This window comes from Buteo buteo, chromosome 18, assembly GCF_964188355.1.
Source record: "Buteo buteo chromosome 18, bButBut1.hap1.1, whole genome shotgun sequence".
Classification (NCBI taxonomy): Eukaryota; Metazoa; Chordata; class Aves; order Accipitriformes; family Accipitridae; genus Buteo; species Buteo buteo.
In genome coordinates this window covers 25,636,504-25,653,200 of record NC_134188.1, presented here as the reverse complement: position 1 = coordinate 25,653,200, position 16,697 = coordinate 25,636,504, and the positions used below count along the sequence as shown (strand labels likewise).

Here is a 16,697-nt window from a genome sequence, read left to right as displayed (position 1 = left end):
TGATTTTATTTAAAACCAAGAACAAGAAGAAAGCAGGTAAGATCTAGAGGCACACAGGAGAGTCCTATTTTTAAAGCCTGTAAGTGAACATCTCTGCCAGAGCCATGCTTTACTTTTGATGCTTCTATTCCTGTTTAAATCCCTTTTCAATTTTTTTTTTCTTTTTAAAGAGCATCAGATGCAAGGTATTTAGTTCATTGTGCCTTCTAATGGCTGGGCTTGTGAAGCTCATTTTCATGGCCAAGCAGTGTGCTGAGCTCTGTCTACTCTGGTTCTCTGTTTGCAAAATCTCTTTCCTTTTCTCAGCTCTTGGCCTATTTTAACCCTTCCTGTAGTAAAACATTATAGCCTGTGGTTTTCTCTTTAATAATGCATGCCTCCATCCCTACCAGTGGTCTTTAAGCTCCGCAGCCTTGAGTTAGCATCAAGAGCAGAGTTTATTCTGAACTGACAAGGGAATTTTCAATTTCTTAAAAACCGTTCCTTGTCAACATTGGCAGCTAAATATTTCATGTCCTCATGTCCCAGGGAACCTCAGGGACCTGACAGAAAAGACCCTTCTAGCCACTGTAAATGATGAAAAGCTACTTCCCAAGCTGGGTTTTCTTTGCCTGATTTGGGTTGGTTTTTGTTTTGTTTTTTTTTTTAATTAAACTTGTCTTTGGTGTGTCTGTCCGTCACAGTACAGGTTAATCTGTCCGTCACAGTACAGGTTAATCTGAAAATGGCTCCTGTCATTTTATGAAGGGAAAGAAAGACTCTTCAGCTGGTACATTTTAGCTCATTTCAGAAGTGTTTAAATATGACATTGGTACACATGCAAGCCACATAACCTGTGAGAAAATGTTTTTTAAAGCATGAACCCACAATAGTCTTGTGGTAACTGCCTCTGAAATTCAGATAAAGAAAAAACTAAGCCTGTAAGATGAGAAACATTCTACAAGATGGCCTTTAACTGGCAAAATTTGCTTCTCTAGAAGGCACGAGAGCTTTTAAACTCATAATTTCAGCTTGTCCATAAATTGAGGACAGTGGGAACCAGTTGCAAAGAAGCAAGAATAATCTTTTCAAATTAGAGGGAAAAACAAGAACAGATTCCATATGGGAGCACGGAAATTATCTAGGTAGTTACAAAAAGGAAACCCCATTGACATCTATTGTGGCTGAATAATAGTACTTAGCCCTCCAGCTATGATCTATATTTTCATAGGAGAGAGCAATATTCCTCTAGCCAGGCAAACAACAAGTGGCACAAAGGTTTCAAGGGACACTATCTCTAAACTGGCACAATTTGACAGGTTGGCCAGTGCTCCACAAAATCGAGTGCTGGGCTGTTACAGATTTCTCTTCTGCACCATCCAGAAGTAAAGCAATCATCAAACTGAGATTTCCTTTTCTCCCTTTTCTTTTTTTCTCTCCACCTTTAAGCAGCAGGACTTAAAAGCCCAGCATGATGGTAGCTGCAACCAATTTGCAATCTGATGCAATTCAAGATTCTTGTTTTCCTGCTGTTGCTAATTTTGGCACCACAGCCTCCAATCAGTGTTTCCTAGATGTTAATTTGATTCAGGTCTAAAATTGTGGTGGGCCAAATTAGGATGGGGGGAAGCAAAGAAAAAACCCATGGTTAGCTAAGTTGTTATAACAGAGCATGGCATATAGCCCTACTAAAATGAGTACAGCTGCCTGGACTTTTTAGTTTAAAGCAACTAGTTTCTTGAGAAACAAGCCTAATGAAACCTGGCTTCCCAGGAATCTGTGTCTCCCAGCTGACTGGGAGCTCTGAAAGAAGTCTCTTCTGGGGCTGGGACATCTTTAAAATCTCTCTCCAGAGATGTCTGAGTTAGGTCTTTCCTTCAGTCTTTATAGGATCTTTCTTTTTGACCCAGTCATTTTCATATTTCAAAACACGTAGAGATGTAATTCTCCTTGAGCCCTTACCTCTTTGTCAAACCTGGAGAGGCACACAGACATGCAGATAGAGTGAAGGCATAGGCTTTTATTCTGTAGAAACCCAACCAAAACGTCATCTTACCTGAGAAATGTCCATGACAGAGTCACAGCTGAGAGGCCGAGCCGATGTCAAGTCATTGGAACCCAACACAGTTGAGATGATCCCGTTCTGATCAATCCGCCTGATCATAGTGCCGTCCACAAAGTAAATCAGCCCAAACTTGTCCACAGTGATGCCTGAGGAGAAAAAAAGCAAGACAGTCAGAAAGTAATGGCAACCTGACAATTATGAGATGAATAGAAGACAGTGTCTGGTTTGATGCTCATGGAAGAGTAAGACTGCTGGTTTGGTTGGGAGCAATATATTTTATGGCATTCAAAAGGGATGAGATGAGAGTTGGACATGCGGGAGTCCTGGTTATCAGGAGCTTTGAACTGGGGCCATTCCATGGAAGGCACTTCCAACTGGCATATGATGCAATTTAAAAATCCCTGCTCACTTCTGGAAAAGGGCATGGCATACGATGAACTGCTGAAAGGAAAAGGTTTTCTAATAACTACATGTCTTGCATGTTCAGAAACATGGTGTTATTGCTCATGGTATGAATATTAAGCCATGCACAGGAAAATGTTACACTGGTGAATCTTTCAGAAATGGTGATGAAAAGGCTGTGAAGATCCATCAGGTCAATCAAATTCCAGATGGATAAATGTGGAAGGGTTTTTCCTAGGATAATCCTACTAATCTATAGTATTTCACCTGTTTCTGAACTCTGCTAGGTGATTAATTTCGTTGTCCAAACCTCCTTTGTAGACATACTCCTGTCAGTGGATTTGAGGTCTGCTGACAACAGTTACAGACTGCTGATTCTCGTTGCCTCACCTGCAGATATGTGCCATTTCACTTCCCCCTAAGCATCGTTTCTCAAGTATTTGTTATGTTAGCACAACCTCCTTTAATCCTCTTTATCTCAAGCTAGCTATACTAGCATCTTCCATCAGAGGATTTCATGGTGCTTTACACTTACTAATTAGACCTCATAGCAGTCTGTGAGTGTGATCATCCTAATTTTACATATCGGGAAAATAACAGATAAAGCAATTTTCACAAGGTCACAGAGAAAGTCCATGACTAAGGCAGGAATAAGAACTTAAGGGCCCCATTCACCTCTCTTTTATGTTAGTATAAATTAAAAGTAACTCCACAGATACTAATAGAGTCATCCATCTCATCTACCCTACAGTGGCAGAATGCCGCTCAGCATAATATTTGAGTGTCTTAAAGACACTAAAAGAATGTAAGGAACAGTTAAAGAATGTAGAAGCCTGTAACACCCTTTTCTATGCAAGTGAAAATTCTGCTTAGAATATACGAATAGTAGGATCTTCCTGTTTGGTTTCTTTTGCTAGCAGCGTAGCAATCACTTGGCAAAAAGCTGACATCTGCACTGTGCTTCCAAGCAAGTATCTGGAGCTTTTCCAGTGGAGAGAAATACCTACTTCTAGGGTGCAATTCATACCACCCTAAAGCAGATATCCAAGAGATTATATGAAACCTGCTAGAAACACCTTTTCCTCCCCATTGACTATAAAAGGAGACTACAGCAAGTATCTCCAAAGGAAACATTTATACTGTAGACAGATTAAATTAGTGAGATGAATCCTCACTGAAATGTTTTTTTGGCTGTCATCATGGTGACAGAAATCATGGAAAATCTGTTTCAGAGAGAAAGCTTTGAGAATATTTCTGAAAAGCAATCAGATCTTGTGTTTCTCCAAAACGCTGTTTTACAGCCAGATCCCTTGTTTGAAACATTTACCCTCAGTCTTTATCCACTGTGAGCTATGCTGTGAAGTACAGATGCAGCAGTTCACAGATCAAAAATTTTAGATTTTCATGTAGCAGGGACTAATCCCCTGATTGCTTTGGCAATTAAAATCATGGCCTTCAGCCAGCGCTGTAACTACTGCATGGGCTGGAAGCCATGGAGGTGGATGATACATGGAAAAACATAACATATCTGGCCATACAGAAATCTACAGAAGATAATCTAGCCTGGAAGTAATGGCAAGAAAACCTCAGGAATAGGTCATTGTTTGAGAGACAGAACAAACTTCTCCATTGAGCTGAGGTAAAGGAAGGTATTCGGACAGGGTTGCAACCTGTTGATTCAAAGTCAGTTAGGAGTCAGGGAACTGATGTTTCAGATCACCGAGTTGAACGGGAGCTGTGTATTTTTGCTAGGATAAACCCAGCATTTTCCTTTGTTCTTTGTAGCATCTCCCTGTCTGAAGGGCGTCATTTTGACCTGGATTGGGTATTTGACCATCCGAGCAGCGCAGTTTCAGAATAGCCTCTAGGGCTGTGAGGAAAAAATTACTTGCTGCTTTTAAGATGAAGTTCATTAATTTTGGAGGGGATTATACAGCAGTATTGCTGAGATAATATATGATGACTAAATGACCCAAAAGATTGCTTCGAGTCCTACATTCCAATACCTGTGTTTAATTCATGCCGAGATAGGACTGATCTTTGCAGGACCATGAAACAAGAACCTCAAAGAGGAGCGGCAGGTACCTGTTGCACATCTGAATGCTACAGGAGAAGCCACAGCAGTGGTGGCCGTTTATTCTCATTACACAATATAAACCCATCAGTTGTATCTTAGCACTTTGTCAAAAGCTTGCAGAGGGATCTGGCAGCGTAAGCATCAATATCTCCCTGGCATCCATGGCTTTCTGGAAGTTGTCTTCACCTGCCATGGGATCTGTCAGCCTTGTGCCCTCGTTGGTGCCCTGTTCAATGTGTCATCCGGGATATGGGCACATGTCACCCGTCACTGGCATCTGCTGTTGAAGGTTACTGCTCCTCTAATTATTTTGCCTGCCGAATGGCAAGTTCTTTAATGTTCGCTGGCATTTGCTTGGCCACCAGGAATACAACTGAATTCTTTAAGTGATATGGTAGATGTGTTTTTTTCAGAAGAGGCATGATAGAAGGTTTAGTGGATCTTAATTGGCTTTTGTCAAACACAAGAGGCTCTTATCCATTCCTAGGTTCACAACGAGTGTTTTTCAGGGTGCCTGTCCATTAGTCTGTGTGACAGGCCAAAAGCCAGTGAAGGGTGTCAGGCTGGATAATGTGATTTTAAATGAGGCAGAATTTTCTCTCTTGGCTAGTTCCATATGTATTGGATGGGACTTATCAGCAGCGTATGCTGACAGTCGCTCACGGTGTTCAATGCTGAGGTCTGATGGCTGGTCTGATTAACCAGTTAGAGTAATAATAACTTGTATGTACTTTGGCTCTCAAGCCAGCTCTGATGAGTTGATAGAGCACAACTTTATTTTGCATTCCAGCTTAGACAAAGAGCTTGCACACCCAAAGAAGTTAAAGTGGGATGGCAAAGTTACCACTTATCATCCTGCTCCAGGGCAATGGCATGTGCATGTGTTCTTATCACAGAGCACTTCTCTGCTTATCCCTCTTTCACGGAGGCTAAGCAATCTCAATTGCCTTGCATTTCCTAAGACGTTCTGCAGGCTAACAGAGTTTGCAGTCTGTCAAAGCCCTAAATTCCCATTTGCACATGCTCCTCACACAGCAACTGCTCCAATCCCTTCCTGACTTTAGCTGATTGTCTTGGATTCAAATCTAATTATGGAGAGGAGCCCTGCTCTCCCACAGACAAGTGTCTTTGGATGGATGACTTCTGCGGAGAGGGAAAGAAACATCACGGTTTCTTTGCAGCAGATTGTAGAGGTTAGATTGGACCTTTCTGTGTTTCCTTTCTGATAATGGCGCAGTTCCAGTGCTGGGAGCTGGCTCCTGCAAATGGGCACAGAAACGGGTAATTCACATGTCACGCATGTAAAGCCAAAGGCCTTGGCTTGCTTTGGCAGAAGGCTCCTCTCATGTTTCCATAGGAACATAAGGGAATTAAAGATTTTCAGCATACAGCTTGAAGTTCAATCTCACAGTTACTGAGAGAAAACATCTGCTGCCACTACCCAGGTAGCATTGCAGATCCAAACTTTCAGCTCTGAGGTATGAAATACATACGTTATGAAATCACGCTGGCTCCTCTTGGGTAGTCGGAGATCCCATAAGAAACAAGGGCTTGTAGCACCACGTGCATCACACCAGTGAGTTGTGCTGATAGAAAGCTGTGATGCGATGACATTTGCTTGAAATGTCAGGACCTTGTAGTGCAAAGAGGTGCCAGCAGAACGTTACGCTGCAAATAGCTACTGGGACACAGTGGGTTTGTTCTAGAAGACGAACTGCTAAAAGTGATTGCATTGCACATGTAGCTCTACTTAGGAAAAAAAGGGGGAAAAACTCTTTTAAGTAAAAAATAGGTGCTAAAGGAATCCAAATTTGGAGCTTTCTTGTCTGGCTGGATGCTGAATGACTGAGTGATAAAATGGCAGATGAAAATCAATGTCAATAAGTACAGAGGAATTCATGGGGGAAGGAGTAAACCTAACTACCCATATGCAATGACAAGCTGTAAAATAGCTCACAGGAAAAAGATTTCGGAATTCCTGTGAAAAGTTTTCTGCAAAGATCAGCTTTGTGCTCAGCAGTGGTCAAGGAGGGAGCTAGAAGATAGGAATGGATTAGGAAAGGCCCAGAGAGAACAGAAAACAATGATCTGGCATCAAAAAGACCACACTTTTTCATGCTGTGGCTAAAAAATTGTGGAAAACATTAGCACGGGATGTCTGCAAGGAAAAAACTAAGTATTCAGAGAGGTTTCCAGACAAATTGATGGTGGCATCTAAGCACAGGTCCAGTTGCAAGATCTTCAGAAAGTGCCCCAAATGTCTATGACTAGAATCTGGAGTGTTAGCAGGGAAAGGCCACTCTATCACTGCCCCCTTCCTACGTGTCTTTTCTGGCCACAGTAAGAGACAAGATATTTTGTTCAGTCAGCCTCTGGTATTCCCTGAAATGGCCCTTACGTTATTATTTGACAATAAAAATGTTAACAGATTGTGGAGGGTTGAGTTTCTTCTTTTAATTCTGTCGAACTCATGAACACTTAGTGAACAACTGAGATTTTGTTTACACATTCAGCAGGACACAGTGAAGGAAGCAATCTGTCCCCAAATTAATTACTTCATTTTGCATTGTTTTTGTGGTGCTAAATGAATGAGATGCCCCGTCCCCCCCACGTCCCTTCTGAAACCTTCTTCCTATTGTGTCAGACTTGTCACTGCAATCTCTCTTAATTGCAGGCTCCTTGGTAATTTCTCTGCCACAACATTTTCCCGAGGAGAACCACTGGTGAGTACTCAGATGAAAAAAAATGCTCTGACAAGCTGGAGTTTTAATTTTTCTTTAGATTGCTTGTAGAAGAGGATCATTATTAGCAGATGATAATTAGAAAGTGGTAACACTTTAATTTGCAACGATATATTGAAATTCATTAGCATCTGAAAGCTTTGCTGTGCTCTGTGGCAAATGAATTGGAAGCATCAGGCCTGTTCCTAGTAACTATGATAAATACCCTGACCAAACAACTGCCACCACTGTTGCATCTGTTGATCTACCTGTCTTCTGTTTGTATAGCTTACCTTTATCAGGGAAGCCAAAGACAGGGGAAGGGTGAAATTCCTGGGGTAGGTTTTATCCCTCCTGATATCTTGTCTAAGCTGATCATCTAAAGGGCGTTCTCTCTCCTTCAATGGAGAGAGACAAGAACCTCTATCCAGAAACTACTTCAGAAATGTATTGATAGGACAAGGGATAACGGTTTTGAACTGAAAGAGGGTAGATTCAGATTGGATATAAAGAAGAATTTTTTTTGACAAGAGTGTTGAGACACTGGAACAGGTTGCCCAGAGAGGCTGTGGCTGCCCCATCCCTGGCAGTGTTCAAGGCCAGGTTGGATGGGGCTTTGAGCAACCTGGTCTAGTGGAAGGTGTCCCTGCCCATGGCAGGGGGGTTGGAATGAGATGATCTTTAAGGTCCCTTCCAACCCTAATTATCCTGTGATGCTATGATTCTATGAAATTATCCACTCCGAAGTAATGGGAGGTGAGGTTGGGACTGGAAGAATGATCAAAACTGTGGGGAAAAGGCTGCTGCTGAGAAAATGGAGAACCATTCTGAATGGTCTTCGCTGGGGTGGGACCTCATCCTTCAGGCTATCGCCTCCAGGAGCAGATCAGCACTCCCAGAATGTGGATCATCCTACCTTGGACATGTATAGTGGCATAGAACAAACCACTTTCAGGGTACGAGTTTCTTTCCACTGAGAAGACAGCCAAAAAAATCTGCTTAGACCAGATGCTTGACTAGTTCAAGAGGCTAAAGGTAAATGCAAAAATATATGTTGACACCTCACAACTGACCCTCCAGTCTTTATGAATTGCTGTTTTTCATCTGGCAGGAGTGTATTCCCTCCATATTTTCCAGCAAGCTGTAAATACCAGCTAATTAAAACTTCATGAAAGTGGAGACAAGACCTTGTTTCCTTACAATTTTTGAACAAGTGCACACAAATCCTACTTTGCATGAAGCAATTATCTTTAGACAAAAAAAAAAAAGAAAAAGCTTTGGCCTTAAAAAGTAGAGTCCCGTGAAGAGTGGTGATTTTTGAAGAACTGAACTTTCCAAATCCTTCCCTGGCCAGCTGATATCTCTAAAGCTACAGAATCGTTTCCTAATTTCCTCTGACCCTTCACTTATAAGTGTTTATTCCCCTGCCAAGACAGGGAAGCAGAAGGTAACCTGATGACTACTGGTTACTTGTACAATAAATCATCTTTATTTTGACCTATTATGAAACACAATCACATGAAGGAATAGCATTTGCTGGATTTTTCTGCTACAATGAACCACCGTGAAGGTATAAACAATGCTGACATTGCAATGTCAGTGTGATTTTTCACTGTTAATCATTTATTGAGGTGAATGGGAAGTGAGGCACACCTGCCAAAGCTATTGTCTCAGCAGACTTTGCAAACTCAGGCTAGAAGCAGATCAGGGAACACAGTTTACAAACTTTCCCTTGGCAGTGTGGGCTTTCCGGATTATTATTTTCTTGTTGCCATTTTGCTTTGTGTCATTTCCTCTCTCACCCTCAATTTACTTCTACTTTGTGAAATTTCAGAGCTGTGAGGAATGAATGCATGCATTTTGCCGTTATATGTTTGAGGTGGAAGAACAGCCTCCTGAGAGCTTGAATTGCCAACAAGAAGGATTTCAGTGCTCAAAGCTTTGAACTCTAGAGCTCTGTTTCCCACAGCAAAGCAGAAACATAATTCGTCTAAACCTTGCAACATCCACCCATGTAGGGAAATGAATAATATTCCTCTTATCTTGTACAAAGGAGAACAGAGGTCCAACAAAAGTTGTGGGTTGTTTTTTTGGTGTTTTTTTTTGTTGGTTTTTTTTTTGTTTTTTCACTGGTTGAACATCAAAGTGATGTAGAAAATTGGATTACAGATTTCTGGATTCCCTGATCTCATGACTCATCTGCTGGACTGTCTGAATCTCTCTGCCCAAGTCACTTTTAATTTTCTTTTCACTCAGCCCTCTCATTTCAGTGAGACAATTCCTACACTGCAACCTGACCGCAGGTAGCTGTTCCATTTCTCTATCTGTGCCCCTGGCAATACTTTATCCTAATATAATGGTCACCTCATGGGAGTCTGGAGTGCTTGGAAACCATGCTGGGCCCTTTGAATATTACAAGGGTAGCAGTTTGGCTTTCAGTGCTTTTTGGCAAAAACCAGGTCTCCCAAGGTACATCTTTCTGCATTCTGCCAAGAAACAACTAGCCAACATGTAACCAAAAAAAAAAAAAAAAATCACAACTAGAGCTGACACAAAAGGTCACTAAATCAGTTTGGGTTTCTTGGTTTCATTAACAACAATGTCATCTCTTTGTCAAGAAAAAGAACTTCCTGAGAAGGCTAGCCAGGAAGAGAAACAACAGCTCAGCTGTCTTCATCCTGCCTGCTCTTTGTGAAACTTGTTAAAGGATGCCCAGGTTTTGCTGAGGGCTTGCTTTACGAACAGGTTGGGATAGACTTGGAAATTGCTGTGGTGAGGAAGGAGGGAGCTACCACTCCCAGATGGAAGGAGAAAGGAAACCTGCAGCACATTGATGCCAAAGCCAAGAACGTATAAATAACTCCTCACAATCCTAACAACTGGGCAAGACATACAACAGGTAAAAATGCCACATTTTGAAAAGCATTCCTGCATGGGTGTCCTTCTTGCCCCTCTTCACAAACACTGCAGAAGGTGTGTATACCAACAGGATATTCCACCTCATCTCTACAGCCTCTGTGTGGTTTTTTTCCAAGGAGCTGTGGACAGCTGGGAGGAGCGACATCCTCCATATGCAGAGCTTGTTACCTTGAGACTGCCAGACTGAAGTCTTGGCTACACACAGGACTGCATATGTTTGGCTAAACCTGTTTTGAACAATTTAGTTCACAGTCATGAAGGCTGTGTGATGCTTTCACTCTGATTTGACTGTGCTTTTATCACATTTAAGTAAGCTAATCAGGAACCAGGTGAAGTCACGCTGAATTAGACCATTCCCATATTGAACCCGCTATAGCATGTAAGCTGGATGCCATAATATATAATGTCAATGTATAAACCTCAATTTACATATCACTGAGCTGTGTGCTGGTTTTGTTGCTATTTTATACCTATAGAAATGCTTATAGAGCTTTTTATTTTTTTAATGTCAGGAAAGCCTCAGTGAACTGAACGTAGGTAAATCCAGTCCAGATTGGGAAGGACCAAACACTGTTATTTGGTAAGGAGGAGCAGTGGCTAAGTGGGTATAAAATGGATGGGTGGATTTATTCTATTGCCCTTTAGACATGTGCCCATCACTACACCCCTCTGGTTTGGCACTTCTCCCAGCCATCTCACTAAGAAGAACCAAGACTGGCTGAGGGTAAGACATACCCACTTATTTCCAGAGGCAAGCTCTTAGGATGTGTTTGTGGGTTGACTGGGGAAGGCTTGCAAAATCAGAGGGCATTTTCTGAACTGGAGAGGAGAGCAGTCTCCAGCATGACTAAACAAGTCCCTTTCAAAAAGACCCCTTTAAAAAAGCCTGTGGAGAAGAAGCAGTCTCACCCCTGGGATTTGTAAGGGTAGCATCAGTGCCTTTGCCTCCATCTCCGCAGCGGGTATCATCGAACGGGAGGCACTGATCCCCAGTTCCAGCCAAGACCTCCGAATTCTTCACAATGTCTTTCACTGATGTGGTTGACTTGATTTTATAGATACGTCGGCTGTTGGTGTCGGAGAGGTAGATGGAGCCGGTGATTGGATCTGTGGTCAAGTAATACTTATGAGCTGGGCTGTGGCTGAAAAACAAGGGTACGACGTTATTATTTTTTTGGATGATTTGTTTCTTTAAGTCAACAGGAAATGCAAGCACTTTAGAGAATAAAAATGCACAGGGCAGACAGACTGGGAAAGTGAAGCAGTGCTGTATTTGACAGTGTTAGGATATGGTGTGTTACAGCACAGGATCCTGAGCTACATCTATTACCAATAGCTGTGCCTGGGGTGCTCTCTGGCATGGAGGGCAGCTACCAAAGGAAAGGGCTCGCTGGCCTGAGCCAAAATCATGCCAGGAACTACTACAGGTTGAGTCCCAGTGCCTGAGTTTGCTTAATTTACTTAATATAGACATAGTTCTGTAACTGGTGTTAGTGCAGTGCCAGAAAGTGAAGGGAAAACATAGTATACTAGGGGCGGAAAACAAAGAAAACAAAAATTAAAAAAATCTGCCCTCCCAAGAAAGACCCCAATATGAAAACCCCACAGCAGACTCCCCAGTGTAAAGCACTTGAAGATATACTCTCCAGGACCACTGCATCAATGCTGATCTGGTGCTCTTGCTGACTCCAGCAAAGACTCTAGAGTCCGGCCCTGCTCTCATGGAGATTAGGGGAAGTCCTGCCACTGAATTCAGCCGGACCTCAATGAAGAGAGGAACAAAATGGTCCTCGGAGTGCCACATTTTGCCCTAAGTAAAACATGAACTAGGAGGAGGGTTGAGGAACCTGAACATCAGTCCCCTGTTAAACCCCACTCACTCACTGCTTCCATGAAAACGAGAAAGGGTGGCTGAGAAAACGGGGTGAGCGGACAGAAAGATAATGTTTTTAGCTCCATGACTACAACACTAAATGAGCCCAGGAGTGAAGAAATGAACAAACTAGCATCCACTTTATGGAAAGCATTCAATGGGACTGGCCAGAAAAAACAACCCGATGAGTTTAGACACAATTTAAAAAATTGTCTTTCAAGGATTCTTTCTATATTTTAATATAGATACTAAACTTATTAGCTTCTTTTATTAAGTGTTTGCTACTAGTGTGTATTGAGCTGCATCTGTTCTAAGCCTGAAACCAACAGATTAAACTTGTAACACCCGCTGCCTGAACACAGGTCTCCTTCCTTCTAAGAAAGGCTAAGCAGTAATTAGAACCAGTATGAAAAAGTCTCTACTTTTCTCCAGATATTCAAGCTGTCCAAACTCATCACGTCCCAAGAATTCATATTAAATGTATAGGCCATAGTTCACAATTTTGCACTTAGTGGAATTGTTCCAGGAGAAAGTGGTTAGAAACCTGAGTGTCGATCACAGTTGACTCTATCCCTCATAATAAGAAATTTCCTCTCTCCTTCAACCTTTATGTTAGGAAAATTAACCCTTCTTCAGACCCATAAAAACTACTGAATTATTCTCTGCTTTAAAAAGCCATAAGTTGATTCTTCATTCAAATTACTTAATACTTTGGGGGAGGGGGGGGGAAAAAGCCTTTCTGATTTATTCTGGAATATCCCTTGTGATTTATCCTATTAAAGTCCGAACAGATTTCATCTCCACAAATGACACTGATTCTTGCTAAATAAAATGCTCTGACCTTCAAGACAGCTCCCGCCTGACAGTTCAGTCTCCATCTGTATTCCTTTCCAATGACAGCAGGCTGGTAGGGTATTATTTCATTTACCTGCATGTCACTCACACTAAGCAAGTGGCTTCAACCCTGGTGGAAGAAGTTACCTGTGGGAATCCATCATCCATTTTGATCAGGGTCTTGCATTTTCCACTGACTGTCCTAACAAAGCCCAGCTGAATGTCAGTCAGCTTTTGAGCTGTTCATAATCTCTATTTTGCATGGGAGGTGGACAAGAGGAGGACATTTTTAACGGTACTTTGCAATTCTTTAGCATCTTTGCCTGGAAAGCACAGGTAGCTTTCACTGAGTCTTACAGCAGGCCATTTGCAGATGGGCAAAGGCAAATGTCTTTCCCAAAGATGGAGAAAAATGATAGCAGAACTAGAGGTTCCTGCTCCCCTCTCCCAGTACTATCACTGCAATTTATTTTTGGATTTCATAGCCTCGCTCTGGTGGATTTTATTATTGATTACAACCTTCAGTGGAAGAGAGAGTTCTTAAACTATTTTCTAATCCCATCTCTTGTGTAGAATGGACACTGAAAAAAATCCTGGTTACTTTTAACCATGGATCAGGGAACCAGGTAAAAGCAAAACACTCATCCAGCGGAAAAGCTGAATGGTATTCCCCACCTAAATTTACCGACTGAGTCAAAATTAATTAATGTATTAATGTAATACTTTGAGTAGCTGCTGGTTACCCAATTTTAGTTTTATTAATGAGGTCCTGAATATAGATGCCGCAAAAAAGTAGAGATGACTTCAAAGTTCACAATCATTAAAAAAATAGCTCTGACTGGTTAAAATTTTAATCCTCTTCATAGCTGGATGCCACAGAGGCACACGCACCTTTACTAGCAAAAGTGTTTTGGAAGAGGTAGAGGTAGAAACTTGCGTTGGTTAAACTACCCATGGGATGGTAATAACCCTGGGTCACATAAAATTTTGGGTCACTTGGGTCTGGATTTCACGTGGTGAGCTGATAGTGAAGCTCTCCTAAGACATACAGTTACTTTTCTAAATCTAATGTTATTAATGGTATGGGCAGCCCGAATACAAATGACATTTTTTCTGCTGCACGGCCTTGCATGAGCGATAGGAAGTGCTGGTTCATTTTTATCGGCTAGACTTCTTAAGCATGGTCACTTCTTTATCGTGCTCTCCTATGCCCTGCTCCATGCATAGGGCTTTTGTGGGTGGAAGGCTCCCTGGGATGGCTTAGGCAATGGAGTATTTAACCTGGGGTGCTCTGGAGCAGGGAAGGAAAAATACAAACTGTTAAAAATGGTCAAGCTGGAATTTACCCTCCTTGCCAACAGTCTTCACCACTGTACTGGGAAGGTGTCACACTCTGCCCTTGCACGAATTGCATAGTGTTATACACTGGAGCTTTTGTTTAACACTTTGAGATCCTTCAGGATAAGAGATGCTAAATAAACATACATTAGTAATGTAAAAGTTCCCAAACTGCTTCTCTTCATCTGTGATAATGCATGAGCGCTCGAGCTGGGAACACTGGGGCTTTGCTTTTTATTTAAAGCCACAATCAATAGGCAAATCCAAGTGGCAAATTGGACTGAACTGAACAACAACTGAAATCTGCCTGGGGCGAAGCAGAGATTTTTTTTTTTTCCCTTTCATCCTCTCATTGCTTAGATAACAGACCAAAACAAAAGACAGGACTTTTTACTATTCAGAAGAATTAATCAGTTACAGTATTTGTAGTCTTAGAATATTTATCCCCCATACTGACACTGCTACCACTAGAAAAGGGTGGCGAGTGAAGAGCCGATTTCCCCTTCAGATCGTTCCTTTTGCTATTAAGGTTTTTTAGAAGAAACCCCGAGCACTGCATTGGTATTTTAAGCCCCTGAGGCAACAAACCAAAGTTGCAGGGATGGGGTGGGCTGGTCCCTAGCCAAGAACAGACACTTTAGTGGGTATTAGTGGGCATGACGGTGTAGTCACTGGGAATAAGGACAGTTTCATAAGCAAAAGTTCTGCAGGCCAAAGTGAAATGGAGGTGATACTGCTTCCTTGTATGCTTGTGACACAGTGATGTGCTGGGAAAGCACAGGAAAATCTTCCAGGTTCACAGTGATCCCAGTTGTTTGGGGTTGCATATAGGTTGTCCCATACATCTGCCCTGTCCCTTCCCTTTTTTTCATTTTCATTATTTGGACAGGATAGTGCCAGCACCATTTGGGGATCTCTGCAGATATGTTAAGAGATTCAAACTCCATTTTAAAGTGCTTTTGCTTTATGTGACTGTTTACACACAGGCATGAGGAAGGAAAGGGATAAAAAGTTGGGTGAATAGCCACTCATGTGGCTTCCTCTGCAGTACAATAATAGATGCACAGGCTTTAAGCAGAGGTTGGTATTATCCCAACAGGGATAATACCAGGGCCCAGGGCCCCTGTTTTGGAGGAGTCTGAGGAAGGAACCTCCTGCTCCAGAGTGGGAGGCCAGTCCCGATGGAATAAAGATGAGAAAAGGGAGATGGTCCCTGGTTTCAGCAGGTTACCTATAATGTGTCAGCACAGCAGACTGCACCTTGTCATTGCCTTCTGTTCAGAGCCGGGGGATTCATCTCACCAAGCTTTAAATGGTTACGAGGTGGCTGCTTACAACTGAACTGGCTGCCTTACCTCCCTTTACAGGCAGTGGAGAGAAATAGCTTCTTCTGGGGTATGATTTGTCTGACTTATTTTCAACATTTATCTTACAAGATGAACTGTATCTTAGTTTCTCAAATGCAAGGGCATCTACCACCTCCTCTAAAGGACAACTTCTGTTAATGCTGACAGTATGGCTCTGGCTCCCACTGTGGTCAACAGACAGGAGCAGTCACAAAACCGAAGTTAGTTACCCGTAACAGCTGATCCGAATAAACCCCTGGGGCTTCTCTGGATCTGATGTCTCTGTTTAAGGACATGAAACCACCTCTGCAAAACTTTCTGTGCTAGCTGCCCTCTTCCCCTCTGAGCCTTGCTGGCCACATGCGTTTGCTGGTGACTAAAGAACTACCGAATTCCTGCAGCCAAGTGTTTTTTGTTCGGCGGGGCTGTGTTTCCATGGCTCCATGCTAAGCACCCTGCAGCTCACAAACAGAGGATTTTATTATAGCTTGTGTGAGGTACTGGTCTTTTTTTCCCTGGGTGACGTTCAATAGATTAATACATAAGGAGGCCACACAGTGCAGTGAGCTGAATTTACACTTGGTCTTTTAGTGTTTTCAGTTTGTGTGTGATGCCTAAAGCTCTTCTAGTGTCACAGGCTGCATAATAAAACTTCGTAGCAACGCCATAAGCCAACGCAGGCACTGCAAAGGACTTTTGATGTGATCCTAGGGCAGTTTTCTGAGATACCTCTCTTTGCCACTAATTGTAGATTTGCCTCTTTAAGGTATGAATGGAAACAAGAAAGGAACAATATATTTTAGTGTGGCCACTTTTTGCATATTTGAAAGACAGAAATGCCTCGCCACCCTCTATGTTCCTGCAGAGAAAAGATAATGATAATTAACTGTGAATTATTATTGCTGTGCTTGGAAAAAGTCATTAGCTTCTATAAGCCCATCGAGACAGGTCCATACACAGACACACTGGAGTAAGTTCCTGTTAATCTATCACTGAATGACAGATGGGCGTAAACTTGGAAGGCATCACAATTTGGTGACGCTTTTTGGCTTAGCTAACATCCCCCATGTTGACACGCAGCCATTTTGGCTGTTGCAGAATTAGACCTCGGCTACACTACGCTGTGCTGTAGAGCCAAGCCTCG

The 16,697-nt window shown here is 42.3% G+C and overlaps 1 protein-coding gene across 1 annotated transcript in view; it reads right to left on the bottom strand.

Annotated features, from left to right (window-relative positions):
* The window catches only part of TENM4 (teneurin transmembrane protein 4), a 598,102-nt gene that overhangs the window by 48,465 nt on the left and 532,940 nt on the right, over nt 1–16,697 (bottom strand). The window contains exons 25-26 of the mRNA XM_075050174.1: nt 11,072–11,304; nt 2,036–2,190 (exon numbers count right to left, since the gene is read on the bottom strand). Of these exons, the coding sequence (XP_074906275.1) occupies nt 2,036–2,190; nt 11,072–11,304 (388 nt within the window). The remainder of the gene's footprint in view (nt 1–2,035; nt 2,191–11,071; nt 11,305–16,697) is intronic.